This window comes from Nyctereutes procyonoides, unplaced genomic scaffold, assembly GCF_905146905.1.
Source record: "Nyctereutes procyonoides isolate TBG_1078 unplaced genomic scaffold, NYPRO_anot_genome, whole genome shotgun sequence".
Taxonomy (NCBI): domain Eukaryota; kingdom Metazoa; phylum Chordata; class Mammalia; order Carnivora; family Canidae; genus Nyctereutes; species Nyctereutes procyonoides.
This window is the reverse complement of record NW_026575140.1, coordinates 6863393-6885906: the sequence shown is the minus strand read 5'-3', so window position 1 is coordinate 6885906 and position 22514 is coordinate 6863393. Positions and strand designations below refer to the sequence as shown.

At 56.2% G+C, this 22514-nt stretch overlaps 3 protein-coding genes across 6 annotated transcripts in view; 1 reads left to right on the top strand and 2 right to left on the bottom strand.

Annotated features, from left to right (window-relative positions):
* The window catches only part of SLC9A5 (solute carrier family 9 member A5), a 31830-nt gene extending 20253 nt beyond the window's left edge, over positions 1-11577 (bottom strand). Inside the window, exon 1 of one of the 2 annotated variants that reach the window (XM_055305375.1) lies at positions 11462-11577. Coding sequence is in view for 1 of the 2 variants with exons in the window: in XM_055305374.1 (XP_055161349.1) it covers positions 6853-6916 (64 nt within the window). In the remaining variant the exon portion in view is untranslated. Of the gene's footprint in view, positions 1-6852; positions 6982-11461 lie in introns of those variants that run through there. The other variant, XM_055305374.1, reaches the window with a different exon arrangement.
* On the top strand, positions 1667-17347 carry FHOD1 (formin homology 2 domain containing 1). Of its 3 annotated transcripts, none has more exons than XM_055305370.1 (24): positions 1667-1945; positions 9314-9420; positions 9786-9850; positions 10165-10232; positions 10306-10411; positions 10488-10582; positions 10856-10967; positions 11054-11148; positions 11249-11392; positions 11506-11651; positions 11771-11947; positions 12081-12104; positions 12472-12525; positions 13409-13524; positions 13609-14207; positions 14531-14686; positions 14914-15096; positions 15181-15300; positions 15378-15539; positions 15946-16136; positions 16229-16421; positions 16502-16664; positions 16740-16940; positions 17015-17347. In XM_055305370.1, the coding sequence occupies exons 1-24, from the start codon at positions 1745-1747 to the stop codon at positions 17095-17097; spliced, it is 3561 nt and encodes a 1186-aa protein (XP_055161345.1). In that variant the 5' UTR covers positions 1667-1744; the 3' UTR covers positions 17098-17347. The 3 variants fall into 3 exon arrangements, with proteins under 3 accessions (XP_055161345.1, XP_055161344.1, XP_055161346.1); XM_055305369.1 differs by having other exon boundaries at positions 11732-11947; XM_055305371.1 differs by lacking the exons at positions 12081-12104; positions 12472-12525 and having other exon boundaries at positions 11732-11947.
* A 114-nt stretch (positions 17348-17461) lies between these two features.
* Positions 17462-19403, bottom strand: TMEM208 (transmembrane protein 208). Its single transcript, XM_055305377.1, has 6 exons — positions 19294-19403; positions 18763-18858; positions 18279-18338; positions 18064-18200; positions 17820-17904; positions 17462-17721 (listed from the first exon to the last, which is right to left on the bottom strand). The coding sequence occupies exons 1-6, from the start codon at positions 19297-19299 to the stop codon at positions 17584-17586; spliced, it is 522 nt and encodes a 173-aa protein (XP_055161352.1). The 5' UTR covers positions 19300-19403; the 3' UTR covers positions 17462-17583.
* Between the last annotated feature and the right edge of the window lie 3111 nt (positions 19404-22514).

Here is a 22514-nt window from a genome sequence, read left to right as displayed (position 1 = left end):
GCCTACCGGCCGCCCCCGCGTCACAAGCACGTGGGACCCGCTCCCCCCAATCCCGGCTCCGAAACCCCCAAGCCAGGTCCGGACTCCGAGACCGTGCCCCGGGCGTCCGGACTCTGGACCCCTGCTCCTCCCCCTCTAAACCAGTCTGAGCTCTGGAAACCCTCCAGGGCAGCTCTCCAAGTCCCGAAACCGATTCCTTCGAGTCCGCTCCCCCAAACCTTCCCCAAAGCTCCCCTACCCGGGTTTCAGAGCTGGGAGCAGCCGCAGCCCTCCGGAGGCGCGGCCGCGTCCCACCCGCCGGAGGCAGTAGCCCGCCCCGGGAGGGGAGGGGGCCTGTGGGGGCCGGGGGCCGAGCGGGAGGCGCGCATCTTGTCTTCGGCTAGGACAGACCCGCGGCCGGGAGCCGGCGGCTGGCACTGAAGGCGCGGGCCCCGACGCTCTCCCGTGCCGACGGCAGGGGGCAGTGCGCCGCCGCCCTCCCGAGCCTAGGACCCCCTTCGGGCCCCCGCCCAGACCAGCGCTGCGCACGCGCACTGAGCGCTCCCTGAAAGGACAAGGCTGTCCTCAACGTCCCCAGAAACTCCAAGGCCCAGACTGGGCCCAGGTCATTCGAGGCTGATAAGGAAGCTATTCCACTTTAACTCCCAAGCCGAAGAGCGCCCGGCCTCCCTCTGCGTCAAACTACGGGATATCTCCTCCCCTTTTCCATGAAAATGGAAGGGAACGTTATCTTCCTTCCCTCAACTATGAGAAAACCCAGCCTATCGATTCCCTTTAAACTAATAGGGAGGGATCCCTGGGTGGCGCAGCGGTTTAGCGCCTGCCTTTGGCCCAGGGCGCGATCCTGGGGACCCGGGATCGAATCCCACATCGGGCTTCCGGTGCGTGGAGCCTGCTTCTCCCTCTGCCTGTGTCTCTGCCTCTCGCTCTCACCGTGTGCCTATCATAAATAAAGTAAAATAATAGGGATCCGCTCACCTTTTCCCCTCAACCTGAAGGGCATTCTGCTTATCTCGCCCCAAACTGAGGAAGACTGTATCCATTTTTCATTCAAGCTGAGGGGCTGAGAGAAACATGTTCTACCTCTCCCCACTCAAACTGAGTCATCACATCATTTTCCCAGAGCTGAGGGGCACCCGTCTCTCTTCTTACCCCAACTAAAGGGAAATGATCCCACTTCTTCCTTCACACTGAGTGGAACCGATTTTCACTTCTTGCTCCAAACTACGAGGGATTCATTTCCCTGCTTTTTCCAAATGACGGAATCACGTCCACTTCATCCTTCAACCTGAAGGAATCAGGACCATCTCGTCCCTAAACTCAGGGAGACCTGGCCGTCCACTATCTGAAGAAATTTCCACCCTACCTGCCCGAATAACCCCTCAACGAGAACGCAGCCTCACCACCCCCAAGCCCAAAAGAAAGCTCCCCGGCCGGTGGGCACGCTCTTGAAGGCGGGGCGCGAGCTCGGGTTTTCCCGCCGGCACAGCCAGTGAACTAACGGGATCCCGATCGCGCCCTCTGAGTGGCTGGCGGCAAGCCCCGCCCCCGGCAGCCCCCGCCCCCGGCGCGTTCAGGACTGCTCTTGGCTCCACCCCCTCCTCGGCCCCGCCTCCCGCCTGGCTCCGCCCCTCCTCAAGCTGCGTCCGGTCCGACCCGGCCCAGACAGTGGAGCTAGTTGAATAGACGCCGCGGCGACGCCGCGACTCTCCCGGAGGCGCGCGGCACGAGCCAGTGACAAACCATGGCGGGCGAGGAAGACCGCGGAGACGGGGACCCGGTATCAGTGGTGACCGTGCGGGTGCAGTACTTGGAGGACACCGACCCCTTCTCCTGTGCCAACTTCCCGGAGCCGCGCCGGGCCCCCACCTGCAGCCTGGACGGGGCGCTGCCCCTGGGTGCGCAGATACCCGCGCTGCACCGCCTGCTGGCGGCGCCGCTGAAGGTGAGGGGCCCTGGAGAAAGATTGAGGGCTAAGGTTCATGGCGCCGTGAAAGCCTTTGGGAGGTACCCCTCGGGGAGAGGCTGAAGTGAGGGCAGGGCGCTCCTGCGGGAAAGCCTTGGGCTAGAGACCTAACGTCCACGCTGCCTCACTTTCGCGGGACGCCTCTCAAGTTGAGGGAAGCTGAAGAAGGGAGATGGGAACTTGCCTGGCTGCCCCCTCGAAGTGAGACCCACCTGGGGAGATGTTCGGGGTCCACTCGCTGCCTGGCTGCCTGGGTAACCGATCTGGATACGGTGGGGATAGAAGTTTGGGTGGTAGCGGACTAGGAGTTGGAGCTGGGGCGAGACCAGCTTCCACCTGCTTCAGGTGAGGTGGGGCGGGACCAGGAGGAGGGGCGGACCCAGGGCGGGCCAGGGCGGGCGGCCAAAGCTCCCAGCGGTTTCTGGAGACTGGATTGGGTCCTGCCCGATGGAGGGTTGCCCCTGTAGGTGGGGGCCCGGCTTGGGAGTGCCAGTGGAGGAGACACTTCTCGGGGTGAAGCGAGTCCCCGGGGAGCGGCCCGGCCGGGAACACGCCGAGAGCCGGTGGTTGCACTGGTGGAAAAGCCCTTTGAGTCACCGCCCCCACCATCCCGTACTCCCTCTGCCGCCGGCCCACGACTAGAGAAGGGAGGGGGCGGGCCGGGCTAATTTTAAACCGCCAGCCTGCCCTAGTTTGCCTGCGTCCGGGAGCCTACTCGTGCACTGTGCTGCAAGAGGCCCTTTTCCAGATGGTTGGCCCTACCTCCCCTCTGGCTCCCTGCGCTCAGCCCCCTGCAGGCAGCCCTTTCCGGCGCGCTGGGTTTCCGGACCAGGACTCTGGGAGGCGCACTACCACTTCCCAAGGTTCCCCGTTAGCCAGTACGCACCGAGTGGTGAGGAAAAGGAGAGAGCCTTGGGGGGGTTGCCCTCCCCTGCTCCCAGCCTTAGCTGGGGGGCGAGTTGCGCAAACTTGCCCCCCAGGCCCGGGGTCTCCCCTGGAATGTGACCCGGGCGCCGGGCCCCCAGCCTGCATTCCTCACTCTTTGGGCCGGCCCCGCCTCCGAGCGCGGGCGGGAGAGTTGGTGAGATTATTGGCCGGGGGAGTGGCGCGTGTCCGGGCAGAGCCCCGGCTTCAAGGCCACGGCTTGAAGGTTGCAGCACGCTGCCCACCTTAGGGTGCTGATGGAGCCCCTTTTGTCCTGCCCTGTTCAAAGAGACAAACTGAGGTGGGCCAGGAAGAAGCCACGTCCAGCCCCAGGCCACCTTCAATTCAGGATGGGCGCTGGAGAGAGAGGGTGGTTGAACTGAGGCTAGGTTCCTGCCTTCAGGCTCCTGGAACTCCCAGTGCTGAAATAAGCCTGGAGCATTACAGAAAACATAGTATTCCTCCTACTGCGCACCCTGGACAGGATTTAGCCTTAACAGCCCTCTTCCCAATTAGGGGCAGATATGGGAGGTCAGCGACAGGAAAGAACCATCTGTTGCTTCTTCCCCGCATTTGGGGACCCATCTCCCTGCTGCACAAGGTGTTCTGCTCTGTTCTCTACTTCTTAGCTAAGGACACTACAGAACTCAGATGGAGAATTTGTTAAGTGTTCCCAAACCCAGACATTCCTATCTCCCCACCTTCAGGATCTCCCACTTGGTGTACCTGAGGACTACCATATCCCCCACAGGCAGGATATGCTGGTGGCCACTGAGTTACCACTGTGTCTGTAGCCAGGATTCCCTGGGGCTGGCAACTCTGCCAGCAATGGTCAGACACTGTGTTGTGCTCATCCCAAATATAAACTGTGACCACAGCCCCAGAATAGAAGGCTGGAGGAAGAAGGGCTGAGAATAGGGTAGGGGCAGGGACATCAGAGGGCTGAGAGAGGGGGAGCAGGGCTCTCCTTGCAGGAAATGTCAACAGCTGGTTCCTCCCCTAGTCCTATAAGTACATGCCCCAGGGGCATAGACATGACTCAAGCCTGCCTACATAGCCCAGAAAGGTAGAGGGGAGAGGTAGCCCAGAAACCCAGACATTCCCACCCCAGGCCTAGAGCAGAAATAAGAGGGAGGGGATCTCTACTCAATACTTTATCCTCAGTGCATTTGTCCAAGAGGAACAGGACACAGTCAAATGATGACATCTGCCCTCCTACTCTGGGCACTGACCTTCAACATCTCTACGGACCCTGCTCCCTCCCTGGGAATGTACAAAGGCCCAACCCACTTTCTCTCTGGGGCTCCACCCCACACACCCCATTGGACTGGGCCTAGCCACTAGAGTTCCCCTGGGGGCTTCCTTTTTAAACCGTTTAGAGCTTTCAGATCTGAGAAGGCCTTGCTCATTTCCTCCCAGTCTAGGAGGAAGCTCCTTGCCACAGCCTCTGACTCATCTCCTGGCCTTGGGTGGGAGTGGGAGGGGTAAGGGGGGTTGGGAAGGGTCCTGGAAATGCCTTGGGCCATGCCTGGTGTCCCCAGGGAAATAGAGGAGAATCTGTCTTCCCTCTGTGCACGAGCCTCTCCCAACCCAGGGATCTGCTCCTACCCAGGGGAGAACCTGGCCCTCTGACCCTGCATTTCACTTCTTTATCCAGAGCTCTGCTACCTTTTGCTCTTCTGGGCAGTGCCTCAGGAGCCCCTTTCTGACACCTAAAGGTTCTGCCACATCTGAAATAGCACTGACTTCTCCCTGGGCTCTGGGCAGAGAGACCTGAGTGCTGCTCTGACCCTGATGCAAAGCCAGGAGTAGCCTCCTACTTCTAGCAGCAGGGATAGCCCTAGAAATTTGTCACCAGTAACTGTTTCCCCAACTGTGGCTAAAGATAGAGGAGGACAGGGGTGGCACTCTCCTGGAATGTTTCCTGACCTTGCACCCTCTCTACTCCAGCCTCAGTTTACTGCTCAGGAGCAGTTGTGGCAAGGGGGCTAATGGGTGAACCTGACTTGCTGGGACAGGGACCAACTGGAGGGGTCTCAGAGTAGTCTTAAGGGTAAGATGGGGTGATCTGGTGATGAACTGAGCCCTTTATTCCCCTGACATGGAGGTCTTTTAGGGAAATGAGAAGATTGGGATGTGGGCGTGAGTCATAGCCTTCTCCCAGCTTTCCCTGGGCCACCATGTCCAATTATCTGGTCATTGTGGGCTAGGGAACCTGAGATGCAGCCTCGTGAGGGACCCTAGGACCTAGGTCCTTGCAGATGTAGGCACTGTTACCCTAGCATGTATAATGTGTATGTGTTCATTTGTGTTCTCTTGCTACAACTGGGAGAACCAGTTTGAGGTATTTGCAGAGTCTGGAAAGCTGAAGGGTGGTCTTCAGCCCTTAGCAACACTACAGGCTCCAGCTCTCCCTCCACCTCCCCTTCAGGGGTTCCCTGGAGCACTTCCACAGTCCATTCACCCAAGATCTAGGTCAGTTAGCCCCAGTTCCATTACTGGTTCTGCAGCCTGGGGCATATTCATGGAGTTTCTAAGCCTTGGTTTCCTCATCTGTAAAACGATTGTCAGGAAAGGGACATCTGGCTGGCTCAGTTGGTAGAGCATTCGACTCTTTATCTCAGGGTCATGGGTTTGAGCCCCACTTTGGGCATAGAGATTACTTACATGAATAAAACTTAAAAAAAAAGATTAGCAGGAGAATCAAACTAGGCAACCTGGTATGTGACACAGAAGAGGCATAACTAATATAGGTTTCCCTCCTCAAGATCCACCCATAGTGTCTCATCCAGGAAGTCATGGTCTAGTTGGAAACCCAAAATAGGGACGCCTGGGTGGCTCAGAGGTTGAGCATCTGCCTTCAGCTCAGGGTGTGATCCCGGAGTCCTGGGATCGAGTCCCATATCAGGCTCCTTGCATGGAGCCCACTTCTCCTGTCTCTGCCTCTCTCTGTGTCCCTCATGAAAGTAAATAAAATCTTAAAAGAAAAAAAAGAAACCCAAGATAATAGGAGAAGAAGGGTCGTATGTTTAAAGTTTGTTTGTTCAAGTAATCTCTACACCCAACATGGGGCTCAAACTCACAACCCCAAGATCAATGGGGTTGCATGTTCCTCCAAGTAAGCCAGCCAGGCACCCCAAGAGTCTCATGTTTATAGGAAAGCAGAAGAAAAAAAGCAGCTAGCAAAATTATATCCTAAAGCAGCAGTCTTTCAGCATATAGTTATACCCTCTTTTCCATCTTCTTTCCCTCTCCCTGGTGTACTCATTCTCACCTGATTTGTAGTTATCAAAAATATTAGAGAGTAGACACCATGGTCCCCTAAGTTTGGCCCTGAATTTAGAGCCATATGAAATGAGTTGGCTTAGACGATCAGAAAAGCCTGAGCCTAGAGAACTAAGAGGAAAAAGTAGGCTGGATGCTGAAGGGAGGGGCTGGGCCTGGGAAGAATGGAGAGGACCTCACTCCAAGACAGACACAGAGAAGCGTGGAAGACAAGAACCAGGAGGCAATCAAGGATGTGAGCCCACACTGGCCCTGTGCTGACCCTAAGGACTGTCAGCAGACACAAGGGTTCAGGCTTACTCTGGCCTGGCCCAGCCCCAGGGTGTGAGAAACAAGCCCCAGAGGTTTGGCTATCACAAGGGTGACCCAAGGAAGGGGCCACGGGTGTGAGGGACAAGCACTACCCAGCTGGCAGGAAGTCTCTGTTCTTTGCTACCTTAGCCCACCGCTCCCCATCTCCACCCAGGACTAGGCAGCTGGGTTGGGGGGTGGGGGGGTACCATCCTGGAGGCTTTGAGCTGTTACCTCAGGACTTCTTCCCCAAAATGGGGCCCTGGCAGGATAAGGCAAGTGAAGTGGCTGAAGGGAGGCCACTGCTGCCACCATAGAGGGAAAGGGGTTAACTCTCCTCATCTGAGGAAGCTGGGTGATGGAGCACTTGGCCTTCAGGATCTTACCCCAAATACATGCAGGCATTCTGGAAGGAGAGGACCATTCTCTGCTCGCTTGGGATTGGCACATGCCACATGTACTTGCAGGAGGGTAAGAGAGCCTGCTGGGTCCGAGCTGTTGGTGTACTTCTTGGACCTGTGCTCCAGCAAAGCATATATATGTATAGATTGCTCCGTGAACCTGGGTGTGGAAGTCAGACCAAGTATAAGGTGATCACCCCTCCAGTGTTTACCTTTACCGCACTCCACCCCTCTCCTTTCTTAGCACTCATGGCAGTTGTGCTTCTACATTTATTTGTGGCCTTTTTCTCAGGCAAGCTGGCCTGCTTCCCCAGCTGAGCTGGAAGGCAGGAAAAGCAGAAGCAGTATCTCCATCCCTGCTATGTCTTCACCTAAAACCAGCCTTGTTCATGAATGTTTAAATGAGTGAGCTCTTCTATATATGTGTGATTCAGAGGGTCCCTGAAGGGATTTGTTGCTCTGGGGCTAGGGCAGGGTGTGTGGGATATGTTTTCTCTAGGGTCCCCAGAATCCTCTAGCCCAAGGTGGAAGGAGATGCAGCTGTGCCTGGAAGGGGGTGGGCTGGGCAGGCTGCTGAGTCACCATGTGGGCAGGGGATCTGGAGGAATGTGGGGCTGCCCTCAGCAGAGCTGGCCCAAAACAAAGTACCCTAGCCCTGGGGCCTTGCTGCCCCGTCTCAGGCCCGCTCCCTGTAGGGCCTGGGGAAGATGACTCTGCTCCCAGCAAGGGGAGAGAGGCCGGCCCGCCCTAGGCGCCCAAGGGAGGGCAGGCAGCCAGGCAGGAAGTGGGACAGAGAACAGGCTGGAGTGTTTGTCCTATGTCCCATGTCCCAGGCAAGGCGGGGCAGGGGGTTGGGGGGGGGTGTCACCCACGGGCCTCAAGGCTGAACTGCCAGGAAGGAGCTGGGTCAGGCTCTCAGGCATGAGCAGGGGTGCTAAGCAGAAATGGGTAGGGGCAGGAGTTGGACTCCCTTCCCCCCCCAGGGAACCAACAGCAGCTGGAAGCCCTTGGACTGGGCCCAGCGCAGGGCAGGGCTGACAGAACAGCAGGACAAATGATCGGATTGACTTTCCCAGTAAGATGGAAGCCAGAGAACACCGGGTTTCTCCAGAGGTGGGCTCTCCCTGGGCCATGGTACCTCAAGGAGCAGGACCACTCAATTCAAGGGACCTTGCTGAGCCCTACATACTGGCTCTGTGCTATGGGGGAGGTGTCTGGGAGAGGCACAGTGCTGCCCTCACACTCTCTGGAGTCACTTCACTAGGCCTCTCTACAGGTACTCTCAAGCCCAGTGTCATGCCTTGTGGTGGTGGAGGGGAGCCAAGCTGGGGGCGTGGTGGAGATATGTGGGAAGCAGACACGTGGATAGAACGCATGCCTTGTACAATGAATGCAGGTTTCAGGGACCCAATGTAGACTGGCTGAGTCAGACCCTAAAAACTAGTTTTTATTTTTTATTTTAAAGATTTTTATTTATTTATTCATGAGAGACACACAGAGAGAGGCAGAGACACAGGCAGAGGGAGAAGCAGGTTCCATGCAGGGAGCCTGACGTAGGACTCGATCCCAGGACTCCAGGATTACGCCCTGGGCCGAAGGCAGACACTCAGCCACTGAGCCATCCAGGCATCCCTAAAACCTAGTTTTTAATAGGCCCCTTGGAGGCCTCTGAGTTCCAGCTCACTTGGGGCAGGACAAGGACCCTGAAGCCCAGAGGGACTGACAGCCTATGGATTACACCAGCCTATGGAGGAGCCTATGGCTCCTCACCATCTCCATTCAGGGAGACATGCCACACACATACACCCCTCCCAGCTGGGTTTGCACCAGTATTCCTAACACTTTCTTCCTGGGCTTGAATGCTTTGTGAATGCAGTTTATCACCCCCAGGGCTGTGAACTTCCTCAAAGGCAAGAACTTCCTCCCATCTTCTCTCTATGCCCCTTCCTTATTCATGTTCGTTACTTCAACAATGTTTAGTGTGCACTCACTGTGAGCCAAATACTGTGCTAGGCTCTGCAAATATAGTATGGGGCAAGACAGACACGGTCCCTGAACCTAGAGAACTCATGGTTTGTGGGGAAGAAGACTAGTGTCTAGGATATTATAATGCTGTGTGGAAGGCCTCACACATGGAAGGAAATGATGTGGCTAGCGTTGTCCAGGAGAGCATTCCAAAAAAGCGTAACCTGATCTAAAACCTATAGAATGGATAAGTGTTAGCCAGAAGACCCAGCATGTACAAAGGTCAAAAAAGCTTGGCACCTGAGGTGGATGGGCATTGCACATAGTAGGTCTGTGAGAAATGGTTCATGAAGGAACGTGTGGCTGCAGTGCACACCCTATGTTCAGCCATCTGCCCGCTCTCTGAGAGGAGGTCATGGGGTCTCCATACATACCCCGGCTGCTCTTTCCCAGCCCTGACAGCTGTTCCCTTTGCCCCTAGCTGGAGGACTGTGCCCTACAAGTGTCTCCTTCTGGATACTACCTGGACCCTGAGCTGTCTCTGGAAGAGCAGCGGGAGATGCTGGAGGGCTTCTATGAAGAGATCAGGTCAGAGGTGATGGGACCGGGAAAGCAAGGCTGGCCCCCACCTTTCCTTCCACCAGGAGCTGGCTCAGGTGTCAGCAGCCAAGACACCTGATCTATCTAGCCTGGGCTGTGGGTCACCTCCTGCCATCCCAGGGGACTGTGCCAGGGGAATCCCAAGGCGTGGCCAGTGTTACCTGATGCCTGGGATGTAAGGGGGGGGTGGCGCTGCCCCACATACTTGAGATACCTATGTTTGCATAAACCATCTTGGGAAGGAAGGAGTTGGGCCAGGGTTGGCATGTGGGGTGGTCTTTATCTGCCCTGGTATGGGGGCAGGGACCTTGAGAAATGGCCTGGAAACTGCTGACTAGGCTGCTTGATTCTAGCAAAGGGCGGAAGCCTACGATCATCCTGCGTACTCAACTCTCCGTGAGGGTCAATGCCATCTTGGGTGAGTATATGAGAGCATTAGAGTCCAGGAATCCCCTCCCAGCCCTGTTGGCTCAGTTTCTTTCAGGCTTGTGCAGAACAGTGGACAAAGCACATGGGAGACAGGATGTGTGGCCCCTCCCCATTCCTATCCTGACCTCTCCTTCCAGGGCCAGGGCTGATGCTGCAGCTAAACCGTGATGGGGGTTGCCCAGAGTCAGGGAGTGGAGGAGGTTGGGGGTTCAAGAGTACTAGAATATTCTTTGGTGGGGGATTGTGTCCCAGTAGAGGAGAATGTCTGTGCATGAGGTTTCCACGCCCACGTACCCCTTACAGAAAAGTTGTATGGCTCCAGTGGCCCTGAGCTCCGCCGCTCCCTCTTCTCACTAAAGCAGATCTTCCAGGTGAGGCCCAGAAGTGGGCTGGGGGTGGGCATCCAGCCTGAACCCTGCTTAAACTCCCCCATGGTGCCCCCAGGAGGACAAGGACCTGGTACCTGAATTTGTGCACTCAGAGGGGCTGAGTTGCCTGATCCGTGTGGGTGCTGCTGCCGATCACAACTACCAGAGCTACATCCTCCGAGGTTAGCCCCATCCCTCCCCCATGACCCTTGCCTTCAGCGACTGCTTATTGACCTCTTCTTGTCTCTGTGTCCCCAGCACTAGGTCAGCTGATGCTTTTTGTGGATGGGATGCTGGGGGTGGTGGCCCACAGTGAGACTGTGCAGTGGCTGTACACGCTGTGTGCCAGCATGGTAAGTGGCCCTCCACACAGCCATGTACCCTTTTTCCACTGCCTCTTTCTGATCCTCAGTCTCCTTTTCTTCAAAGTGGGCTGGAATGGAGAGTCTGAGGCTCCTCTAAGCCTAGAAGTCACTCCAGCACCTGGGCCTGGGGCCAGGGTCTTTCTGCCTAGACTCTCCTCTCTGGGTCCAGTCCCAGAAGTCCTTAGCCTCTGCACCAGGAGCTGGCACAAGTCTGGCCCAAACCCCACTACACTTATGTGGTGATACCCCCCACCCCCCCAGTCCCGCTTGGTGGTGAAGACAGCCCTGAAGCTGCTGCTGGTGTTTGTGGAATACTCTGAGAACAATGCGCCGCTGTTTATCCAAGCTGTCAACTCTGTGGCCAGCTCCACAGGTGAGAGGCTGTCCTTTCCTCCCCCACCACTCAGAGCCCTCTCTCCTGTATATCCCTGCATGATTGCTCCCCTTTCTGTGTGTCAGGCTCTCTTCCTTGGGCCAATCTGGTATCCATCCTGGAGGAGAAGAATGGTGCTGATCCTGAGTTGTTGGTGTACACAGTCACCCTCATCAACAAGGTGTGTGGGGGGGGGACCAGATGCTAATTCTGGACCCCTGGGGCTCCTAACTTCTAGACTCCATCAGCCTTAGTCTTGCCCTCCCATCCCCACCCTCTAGACCCTAGCAGCACTCCCGGACCAGGACTCCTTCTATGATGTGACAGATGCACTGGAGCAACAGGGCATGGAGGCTCTGGTCCAGCGCCTCTTGGGCACCTCAGGCACTGACTTCGACCTGCGTACACAGCTTGTGCTCTATGAGGTGAGCTAGGCCATCTGGCCTCGGCTGGAAGAGAAGGAGGAGGCACAGTTCCCCAGCACCCCACCCTACCTATGTGCGTTGATGCGGCTCACATCTGGGTCCATCTCTGCTAGAGTGCCCTGCGGTTGGAGGATGGAGACATCGAGGAAGCCGCTGTAGGTGGGCGGCGGGAACGCAGAAAGCCCTCTTCAGAGGAGGGCAAGAGGAGCCGCAGGTCTCTAGAAGGCGGGGGCGGCCCTGTGCGCTCCCAGGAGCCTGGGTAAGAGAGAACTCGCCTTGGCATGTGGAGGGGTGGATCCCCCTGCCGTGGCCTTGTGAGTTAACAGACTCCGCCTCCAGCCCTGCAGGCCCCGCCTCACCAATAGGCCTCACCTCCAGCCCCACAGACCCTGTCTCAACTGTCATCTCCACCTACTCCACTGGCCCTGCCCTGTCCAGCGGCCAGGCTCCCAGCCCCTTGGACCCTGCTTCTGGCCTCCGTACCTCAGTGAACCTCTTTCCTGCCATCTCCGTGGGGCCCCCAGCTGACAGTACCAGCGAGAGGAGCATCTACAAGTAAGTAGGGAAATAGAGCCTGCCCCTAGCATCCTTTCTCCAGCTGTCCCTCCACTCTGAGCCCTCCACAGGCCCTTCGGCCTCCTCTGCCCAAACTCCTCTGCCCAAACGCGTGCTTTCTCTTTCTTTCCAGACTTCACCAAACTGCTCCTGTTTGGTAAGTGACTGCTGGGGGCTGGGGTTCGGCTCTGACTGGACCTCTTCCTCTTGCTGCTTGTCTTCATCTTTCTGGCATTCCGCCTGTCCTTGCCCCTTTGTCATCTCTCCCCTCGTCCCCTTTGTTCTGTCGCTACCTCCTGGCTCTCTTGTTCTGCTCTACCTTTGTCTCTTACTGCACCCTGTCCTGCTTCATGTCAGTCTCTCCCCTCCATTTCTAGTTTCATGTCCTGCCTTCTCCATGCCTCCTCTTCCCACTCGGGCTGGGAAGGAACCCCTGCCATTCCTGCCCAGCTCTGTGTGGGTACAAGCAACTGGAGTGGAGCAGGCACCACAGTTACCATCTCTTCCTCTCGTCCCCCACCCAGGGCCCCTGAGAGCCCACCTGTCCCTCAGTCCCCTACTGAGCAGGCCAGGCTGCAGTAAGTACAGAGGCCAGCCTGCCAGGCCTGCCATGTGCTCAGGGCTTCAGCGTTGCTTCCCCCAGCGGGGGTTCCATGTGCCTTATACAGCCAGAGCTGGGGACCTCTCAGGTCCATCCTCTCCCAGAGACCTATGCCTCCCGTTACCCAAGGGGTAGAGAAGTTCATTGGGGTCATAGTGATCCCTGTGCTTCAATAGTGAACCCTTGACAGCTTCAACCAGAAAAGAGGACATGGACTCCCAATCTGGAGCCCAGGAATATGGCAGGGGAGGATCCAGGGTGCTGTGTGGTGTGGGGGTAGAGGAGCAACCTAGGACTGAAGAAAGGGCCGGGACTGAGGGCCAACAGAGCCTGGAGGGGCTGAAAAAGATACACTGAGTCACCTGCATTATTTCAACATAAACCAAGTGCCTGTTGTGGTAGCTTAGTCAGGAAAACATGGAATCCTTAAGTTAATGCCTCTTATTTACCAGGCCCTTTTCTCAGCCTGGGTCATAGCCCTCAGAAGCTGCCAGGCATGGGACAGCCCGTTGTGCCCACTCGGACCCCATCCCTTCCCTTCCCCTGCTCTAACGGTCCTTGTCTAGAATCAAGACACTGAACATGAACAGCAGCAAGGTTGCAAGTTAGATGTTAAGTAGAACTTCTCCCCTTCTGTTGACCTGGGGATGCTGGGTTGGCTGTGACCTTCCCCAGATATGGAGGACTGAACAGGGCCTGGTCTTGGGGGCTAAGTCCTGGGTCTGCTCAGTGCATGGACTGTTCCCCGTGTGTTTGTGTGTGCCTGCAATCTGAAGCAGCGCCCGGGGCCCAGCAAGGCATGTATACCACCCTGGGCTGGCGTGTGTCGGACACCCTCACTGACAAGTGCCTCCCTCCAGAGCCCGGTTCCTGGAGAATGTGGCAGCAGCAGAAACAGAGAAGCAGGCTGCACTGGCCCAGGGCCGGGCAGAAACATTGGCTGGAGCCATGCCCGATGAGGCTGATGGACACGTAGGTGAGTGGTGGGGGGCAGAGTCTTCTCGCATTGCCCTGTCGGTACACAGAGGGTGTGAGGCTGACAGCTGCTTCTCTCTTCTAGATACCCGGGAACTATGGAGCTCCCCAGAACCCGGCCCTGCACCCAGAACACCTGAGAGCCCTGCCCCACGAGGTCTGCTCCGGGCCCAGCGGAGCCTTGAGCCAGAGCCCAAAATGCCACTGGCCCCGCCAAGCCCCAAGGCTGAGCCCATTTGGGAGTTTCGTGTACCCAAGCTCTGCATTGGAGACCTGGACTTCTCAGATCTGGGGGAGGATGAAGACGAGGACATACTGAATGTGGAGGCTGTGGAGGCTGTGAAAGGGATCCCACCCCCACCACCTCCACTGCCTGCGCTCTCTGGAGGCGCCCCGCCTCCTCCACCCCCACCTCCCCCACCCATCAAAGGCTCACTCCCACCACCTCCACCTCCAGCCGCCCCCCTTTCTCCCTCAGCACCTGATGGCCTACCCCTCCCCACCAAGAGGAAGACAGTAAAACTCTTCTGGCGGGAGCTAAAACTGGCTGGAGGCCATGGAAGCTCTGGGAGCCGCTTTGGGCCCTGCCCCACCCTGTGGGCCTCACTGGAACCTGTGTCAGTGGACACAGCCCGGCTGGAACATCTGTTTGAGTCCCGCGCCAAGGACGTGCTGCCTTCCAAGGTAAACCCACCCTCATCTGCTGTGTAACCCCAGTGGAGACAAGAGGGAATAGGAGCTTAAGGCTCTGAACTACCACTTATTTCCCACATGGGGGAACTGAGGCAAAGAAAGGCACTGAGTCTTCTCTGAGGTCTCTCAATAAGATACTGGCAGAGCCCTAATAGAATCTAAGCTCATCACAAGGCCTTATAGATCCCAGAGCTCTGGTTGTGGGATGACCTCATTTGGCCATTTAGAAGGGGGCTTTAAGAGTGCCCTCTTAGATTGTTGCCTCAGCTTGTCCCTTTCCCAATCTCTTAATACCCTTCCCCTCAACCTTAAAGAAAGCTGGTGAGGGCCGCCGGACAATGACCACGGTGCTGGACCCCAAGCGCAGCAATGCCATCAACATTGGTCTAACCACCCTGCCGCCTGTGCATGTCATTAAGGCTGCCCTGCTCAACTTTGATGAGTTTGCTGTCAGCAAGGATGGCATTGAGGTGGGGAAACCAGCTGGGGTGTGGGAGGGAGGTGGGAGGTCTGGCCCTCTCCTTTGGTCAGTGGGCATTTCCTGTCCTTCCAATGGTGGGCATGGGTTTGGTATCTCTACAGAGCAGTCCCCAGGTCCTGGGGATTCCTCAGATGATCTAGGGATGAGTTGAAACCAGTGCCTGAAGCCTCAGGCCAGCACTGAGGGGATTATGTGGGGTGGTGACTGCATCCTCAGAAACTGCTGACTATGATGCCCACGGAGGAGGAGCGGCAGAAGATTGAGGAGGCCCAGCTGGCCAATCCTGACATACCCCTGGGCCCAGCTGAGAATTTCCTGATGACCCTTGCCTCCATTGGGGGCCTGGCCGCCCGCCTACAACTCTGGGCCTTCAAGCTGGACTATGACAGCATGGAGCGGGTACTTGGATGATGAGGTGGGGCAGGAAGTGGGGAAGGTGAGCATGAGGACCAGGTAGTGTGAGTCCCTCATATTCCACTCCAGGAAATCGCAGAGCCACTATTTGATCTGAAAGTTGGCATGGAACAGCTGATACAAAATGCCACCTTCCGCTGCATCCTGGCCACCCTGCTGGCTGTAGGCAACTTCCTCAATGGTTCCCAGGTGAGGGGGAGCATACGAGGGCTGGAGCCCAGGGCTCTGGGGTCAGCCGAGCCCAGGCTCAGTTGATGTCCTTTCAGAGCAGCGGCTTTGAGCTGAGCTACCTAGAGAAGGTGTCAGAGGTGAAGGACACAGTGCGCCGACAGTCACTGCTGCACCATCTCTGCTCCTTGGTGCTCCAGACCCGGCCTGATTCCTCTGACCTCTACTCAGAAATCCCTGCCCTGACCCGCTGTGCCAAGGTTAGCACCAGCCAGAGGCTTGACTAAGACCAGTCACAGAAATGAGGGAGTGCTGCTTCCTGGGGTTGGCTTTTCCTCCCTGTTTGGGCTGTTGTGCCAGAGTGTGCTCAGCTAGAGGTGTTGGCGTGGGCTGTGTCCTTGGCCAGAAACACTGCTTTCCTCTATTGGCCTCTATTTACTGTCTTTGGGTCTCCGTTTAACCACCACTTCCCCCAAGAAAGCTTCTCTGTTCCCCATTAAATTAAATGGACTTGTCTGTCTCCTGCATTAAGACCATGAGTTTTTTGGAGGGCAGGAAGCAGGTCTTCGCTATCTGGGTCCCTAGGGCCCAAGCTGGCTGGCCTGAGGCAGCCTCAGGTGGTGCCTTCCTGTGGGGGGACAGCATGTGTACCCCCTGCTTTTCCAGGTGGACTTTGAGCAGCTGACTGAGAACCTGGGGCAGCTGGAGCGTCGGAGCCGGGCAGCAGAGGAGAGCCTACGGAGCTTGGCCAAGCATGAACTGGCTCCAGCCCTGCGTGCCCGCCTCACCCACTTCTTGGCCCACTGTGGCCGCCGTGTTGCCATGCTGCGGGTAGTGCACCGCCGTGTCTGCAACAGGTGGGGACATGGGCCAGAGAGGCGGGACCACCGCCGCCATCCCTCAAAGCCCAAGCAGGACTCACCATCCCTCCCTACCCCAACCTGCCTAGGTTCCATGCCTTCCTGTTGTACCTGGGGTACACAGCCCCGGCAGCCCGTGAGGTACGCATCATGCAGTTCTGCCACACACTGCGTGAGTTTGCACTGGAGTACCGGACTTGCCGGGAACGGGTGCTGCAGCAGCAGCAGAAGCGGGCCACGTACCGTGAGCGCAATAAGACCCGGGGCCGCATGATTACTGAGGTGGGTACCCTTCCAGGTTTGGACTGCCACCCCCATGGTTTCCTTTCCCTGCTCCCAAGTCACCCTTCTCTTCTCTGCAGACAGAGAAGTTCTCAGGTGTGGCTGGGGAAGCCCCCAGCAACCCATCTGTCCCGGTGGCTGTGGGCAGTGGGCCGGGACGGGGTGATGCCGACAGTCACGCCAGCATGAAGAGTCTGCTGACCAGCAAGCCAGAGGATGCCACACACAGCCGCCGCAGCAGAGGTGGGACCTGTGGCCAGTGAGGGCAATGAACTTTGGGACTGCCTTGACCTGAATTCCCTATCTGGCCTCCCTTAGGCATGGTCCAGAGCAGCTCTCCAGTCATGCCTACAGCAGTGGGGCCGTCCACTGCACCCCCAGAAGAACCCCCAGGCTCTGGTTTACCCAGTGACACTTCAGATGAGATCATGGACCTGCTGGTGCAGTCAGTGACCAAGAGCAGTCCTCGTGCCTTAGCTGCTCGGGAACGCAAGCGTTCTCGTGGCAACCGCAAGTCTTGTGAGTACTTCCTCAAACACCCACTACCTATCTTAACCCCATCAACCTCCTCTAATCCTGCTCTGTCCCTGCAGTGAGACGGACATTGAAGAGTGGGCTCGGAGAGGACCTGGTGCAGGCACTGGGACTGAGCAAAGGTCCTGGCCTGGAGGTGTGAAGGTACTGCCTCCAGGACACCTATCTGGGCCCCAGCCTGCAGTGCAAGACACTAGAGAGTGAGGAGGGATCAGCAGAATTTGGGGCCTCTTCTCAACCCGAGCCACTCTGTGCCCAGTGGACAGTGCCCTCAACAGTATTAGCTGTGCATGCCTGTGTGCAAGTGTGTGTCTGTGTGTGTGACTGTGTGTGTACACGTACTTGTATGAGCTCCCTGAATACATGGAGTATAATAAAGTTTTCCTAGCCTACCCAAGAGCCTTTTTCTTCTTTCGAAGTACACACCACACTCAGTCTGTAGCATGAAGCTAATACCAAAGGACTGGCTCTTCCTACCTGTCCCTTCATTATCACCCACACAGCGATTAGCCACATTCTGAGCCATTTATTCAACAATCCTATACCTTAGACTGCTTTTGGGCCTTGGACTAGGCCCTCCTTGCTCCTGGCATGGGGGCCATGCAGCCTGTGGCCAAAACGTTGATGGCTATAACCGCTTCATCTGCCGCCGCTCCTGTCGGCGCTGCCGTTTCTCATTGTGCTCTGGTGCTGGGGTGCCACTGTCTGCTGTGAACCACGGGCCCAGCACATTCACCCAGAGGAGGTAAAGGGCCCGGCCCGGAGCCTAGGAAAGAAAAGGTAACTTGAAGCCAGGTGCAGGAAATGAAAGAAGAGAAGGGTTAGATGCTCCAGCCCCTTCTTGGGAGCCTACAACCCACGCACCAGAAGCCAGAAGGACCAGATGTAGAGGGAGAAGCAGCTGAGCACCTGCACGATGGCTGTCAGTAGGATCACATCCTTAAGGTGCCTGTGGACAGAAGGGAGGCTGCAAGGCCCAAAAATAGTAGATGGGCCCCAGTTCTTCTATCCTCTTCAAGTTGTGGGCAGTTGTGGGTCTTGGGCTATCTGGGCCCCAAGACCCCAGCCCGGGGGCCGCTCACCTGGGCTGGCAGCGGGGGACACTCACTCTGCCATGCCCTGCTCCATGTTGAGGTCCATTCCACCATCCATCAGGGCCCCATCCTCAGAAAAGGCTGCCCGTGCCATCGAGCTCATAGAGTGGTAGCTGGCCCCATATACTGCCAGACTAAAGCCCAAGGCCATCTGCAGAATAAGAATGGTATCACAGGCCAGCCAGTAATCCTATCTGCTTATCCACTTCCCAGGCTGGGGGACACTTACCCAGGCCCAAAATGAGGCAGATGAATAGAAGAACACCAAGGTCACAAGACAGTAAATGGCCTGTAAGCAGATACATGATCAGGCTGGGATCAAAAGCTGCCCTAAACCATGGGCCTTCCTGGACTCTGACCAAGAGTTAGGCCAGGCTTCGGAAAGAGGTTGTTACTCATAGGGTTGGTGGGGGGGAAAGGAACTGTTCCCTAAGTTCTGAGTACCCAGACCCCCCCTCTGATATGTCAGCCCAGGAAAGGATGGGTTCAAGTCCATTTGAGCCTCAAACTCTCATTTCGTTTTTCGTTTGGTTTGGGTTTGACTACTCCGCAATTTATTTGTGCCAGGATTCATTCTCCTTTCATTTTAATTGTAGTTTTCTTCTGGAAAACTACACATGGCTGTCATATACCCCCCTCTACCCGGGACACCCAACACACACCAGAGCTGACTCTGGGATCTCGGGTGGGCACAGAAGGAGGTAGGCACTTACATTGGCCCCCAGTATGATCCGCAGATAGAACTTCAGAGTCTCTCTGTTCTCTTCAAATATCTGCTTCTTCCCTCTGGTGCCCACTTTGCCCTTGGGCTGCAGAGGGATGGTAAAATGCTATCAGAGCCCTCCTCAGCCAGGGTCCTCCTCACCCTCCCCACCAGCCTGGTCAGGTACACAATTACACCTGCACTTAAGCCAGGTCCCCATGGCGCCCAATTCTAGCACAGTCCTTGGGATGTCCACCCTCCTCTAGTCCATACTGCTTAGGGCTGACACCATTTGTGCAACACCCCTAAGACCTGCGGCCCGGCCTGGTACGGTCTGGCACTGACGCCCACTCCCCTCCCGCAGCTCTTCTGGTATGGCGGTGCGCCGCTCTATTCCCCCGCTAGCTCTAGTGCCATCTGGCCGCTGCAGGGCGCCCCCCTCTGGCAGACCCGCTTCCCTCGATGTCTCTCCTTTGTTTTCAGTCTCCCGGGCCCGGGAATCCTCTGCCGTAGCGAACCCCGCCCTCCCCGCCCTCCTTACCGCCATAGCGCGACGCAAACAGCCAGCGAGGAAAACGGGGGAGAGCGACCGAAACCGCGGTCAGTAGGTACCACATCGACAGCAAAGGCACTTCCGGTGCAGACCCAAATCGTCACAACAGTGACGGAAGTGGGGACCGTCCGCTTCCTTCCCAAGGCCCTCCCCCCTCCCTCAGTCCGTAGGACTACACTTCCCAGAAAGCCTTGCACGGGGGCGGAGGCGGCAGGGATGCGATGGCGGAGTCGCTGCCCCTGGAGGTGAGAGGAGGCGGCCCTCAGGCCTAGCTTGGGACAGGCTCCGCCCTCGGGGTCCCGGGCTGTGGGGAGGGGCTGTCAGCTCGCCCGGCTCCGCCTGCCTGGCGGGAACGACCTGCCCGACAGATCCCAGGACCTGCAGGCTATGGGTAACGGCCCCGCCTTTGGGCCACCCCATCCCCTTAGCTTGGGGGAACCGTCCTCTCCTCCATCGGCCCCACGAGGTGGCTGCCCTGTCACCTCAGCGAGGACAGTGTCTCTGCCTACTCCCTTCTCTAGAGATGGCCGCCCCTCCCCCTCAGTTGTGGAATATGTCCGTTCCATCCCCTCGTCCCCGAAGGGTAACCGATTTTATTCTCTTTGACCCCTTGGGGTGATCACTCCATTCCCTCTGGGCCGAAAGGCGGCGGTCCCCTCCCCCTGGCAGTGGGAAACCGATTCCCCGCCCCCCATCAACTCTGAACACAGTCGCTGAATTACTTCACGGAGGACAGGCCTGCTCCCTACTCCCTCGGCCAATAGTAATGAGTCCTTCACCCTATGGGATGTTTGCTCTTTTTCCTTAGCCTGGAACAGGACCACTCTGCCGCCATTGGCCGGAGAAAGAAAACAGATTTTGTTCCCAGTGGCCTCTTGGGATGGCCTCTCTGTCCCTTTTGCCTTGAGAGTTGGCAGCTCCCACTGCTGCCCACGGGAGACAAGCCACCCATTCCTCATCAGTCCTGGAATGGTGCTCCTTACCCTTAGCAAGAAGAGGACAGCTCCCACCCCCTTTAGCCCCCTGCCATGGCATCTTTTATCTCCTGCACCCTGGAGAATGTCTACTACATAGATTCCAGGAATGACCAGTCATATCTAATAGTAGCTCCTTAGGATGGGGTTCATGGGATGGTGACTCCATCCTTATCATTGCTTCATCTTCCCTCTAGAAAAGCCATGCCCCTTCTCAGCTTAAAGAATCATGTTCCCTCCTCTCAATGAGGATAGGTTTGTTGCCCTCTCCCTTTGTTTTTTGGGCTGGTTGCTGAGCCCCCAGAAGACAGGATGGCCACTGTCTTAACTGGCTTAGACAGGCTTCCCTGCCTCCCCCTGGGGTTGGGGGCTTAGTCAATCCCAATCCCATCAATATTCTCTTCCCCATGCCTAGCTCTCCTGGCCCCCAAGGCAGTTCTCCCCAGTCCTCTCAGTAATGATCTGCTTTATTTTCCCCACTCCTTCCCTGAGCAAACCTTTGGTGAAAATTGAGGTAGAGGGCTTTGGTAAAAATAGAGATGGAGGACTGTCCATCTTTAATTCAATCCAGTAAGTATTGGCTGAGTACCTTCTGTGTGCTAGGGATCAAAGAAAGGGGGCTGGTGAGGTCAAGGTTAAGGAAGGGCATTCCTGGAAAGAGGCCCACACAGGCAAAAGGTAACAGGCATGGTATGGTTGTAGGACAGTGGGAATAATGAACTGGGGAAGCTCCAGGTTCAGGGGTCCAGTCAGGTGTAGCGCCTAGCCAGTGCTGACCCAAGAGTGGAGATTTTGTCCTGAGGGTACTGGAGTACCCTGAGGGTTTTCATCAGGGACGTGCTAAGATTGAAAGCTGTTTTTTAGGAAAATTAACCTTGTCACAGTGTGCAGAATGACTAGTCAGGCTGAGCCTGGAGGCAGGGAGGTCAGGTGGGAGACTGCAGAAGGAATCCAGGTCTGGGGTGATAAAGTTCTGGGCTATTGAGGTGCTAAAATTTCAAAGGTAGAAATATTTGTAACAGCAATCCAGCAATCATTTATGGAACATCTAGTAGATGTCAAGCACATCATGTCTATTAAACACACACACACACACACACACACACGGTATGGAAACTGAAACTCAGAGAAGTCAGTTACCTTGCATCAGGTCACACAGGTCACACAGGTCACACAGCTTGGAAGTAGTAGAGCTGGGATTTGAATGAGTCTGTGTTATCCTGGCCTAAGCCTGTGTTGTACATGTGTATCTGACAGCAAAGGACAGAAGAGCATAAAGAGTAAGTATTATCAGGATCTTCAGGCAAGATGCACTGTTGGCATTGAAGCTCAGATGCTGGAAAATTGGGAGGAAGGGATGCTTTGGACTGAGAATATGAATTTTAGTTGAGATAAAGGTGATGGTAAAACATTTAGATGACGGACCCTGTGGACAATTGGCAACACCAGACTATCACATGAATGATGAGACGATATGGGGATATTGAATTGTTGGTATTATGTGTAGAAGTCACTGTTGAAGCCATGCAAATGAATTTATTATCCCAAGAAGTAAAAGATTGAGGGATCCCTGGGTGGCGCAGCAGTTTGGCGCCGGCCTTTGGCTCAGGGCGCGATCCTGGAGACCCGGGATCGAATCCCATATTGGGATCCCGGTGCATGGAGCCTGCTTCTCCCTCTGCCTATGTCTCTGCCTCTCTCTCTCTCTCTCTCTCTGTGTGTGTGACTATCATAAATAAATAAATTAAAAAAAATTAAAAGATTGAAAGACCCAGGTCTGAGCCCTGGAAGCCACAGAAGAATCCAGAAACAGGCCAATTAGAGTGGAGAGTGGAGCTCTAGAAAACAGAGATTCTTAAGAGCCCATGAGGGACGATTTCAGAAGAAAATAATAGTTAATATTAAGTCATTCTTTGCCTCACCAGTGACTCCCTCCCCAATCCCTGATAGGGCCCCCAACCTCATGATCCCCAACCTCATAGGCCATAGGTGGAGGGAGGGCCTGAGCACCTGGGCTGGGCTCTGCTGGGATCATATCTTAACAGCCAGCTGAGAAGGCAGTGGAGAAGATGGGAAAAGAGGGAGGACCCAGAGCCTGATCTGTGAGGGCAGGAGGAAGGGGTGTGATTTCCAAAGTTCAGAGAAGGACACCTGACCTACTGTGTCCTAGGTCTTGTGCAAAACACTTTACTGTTCTTAAATTCTCACCACAACCCATTTAAATCTTGCTACGAT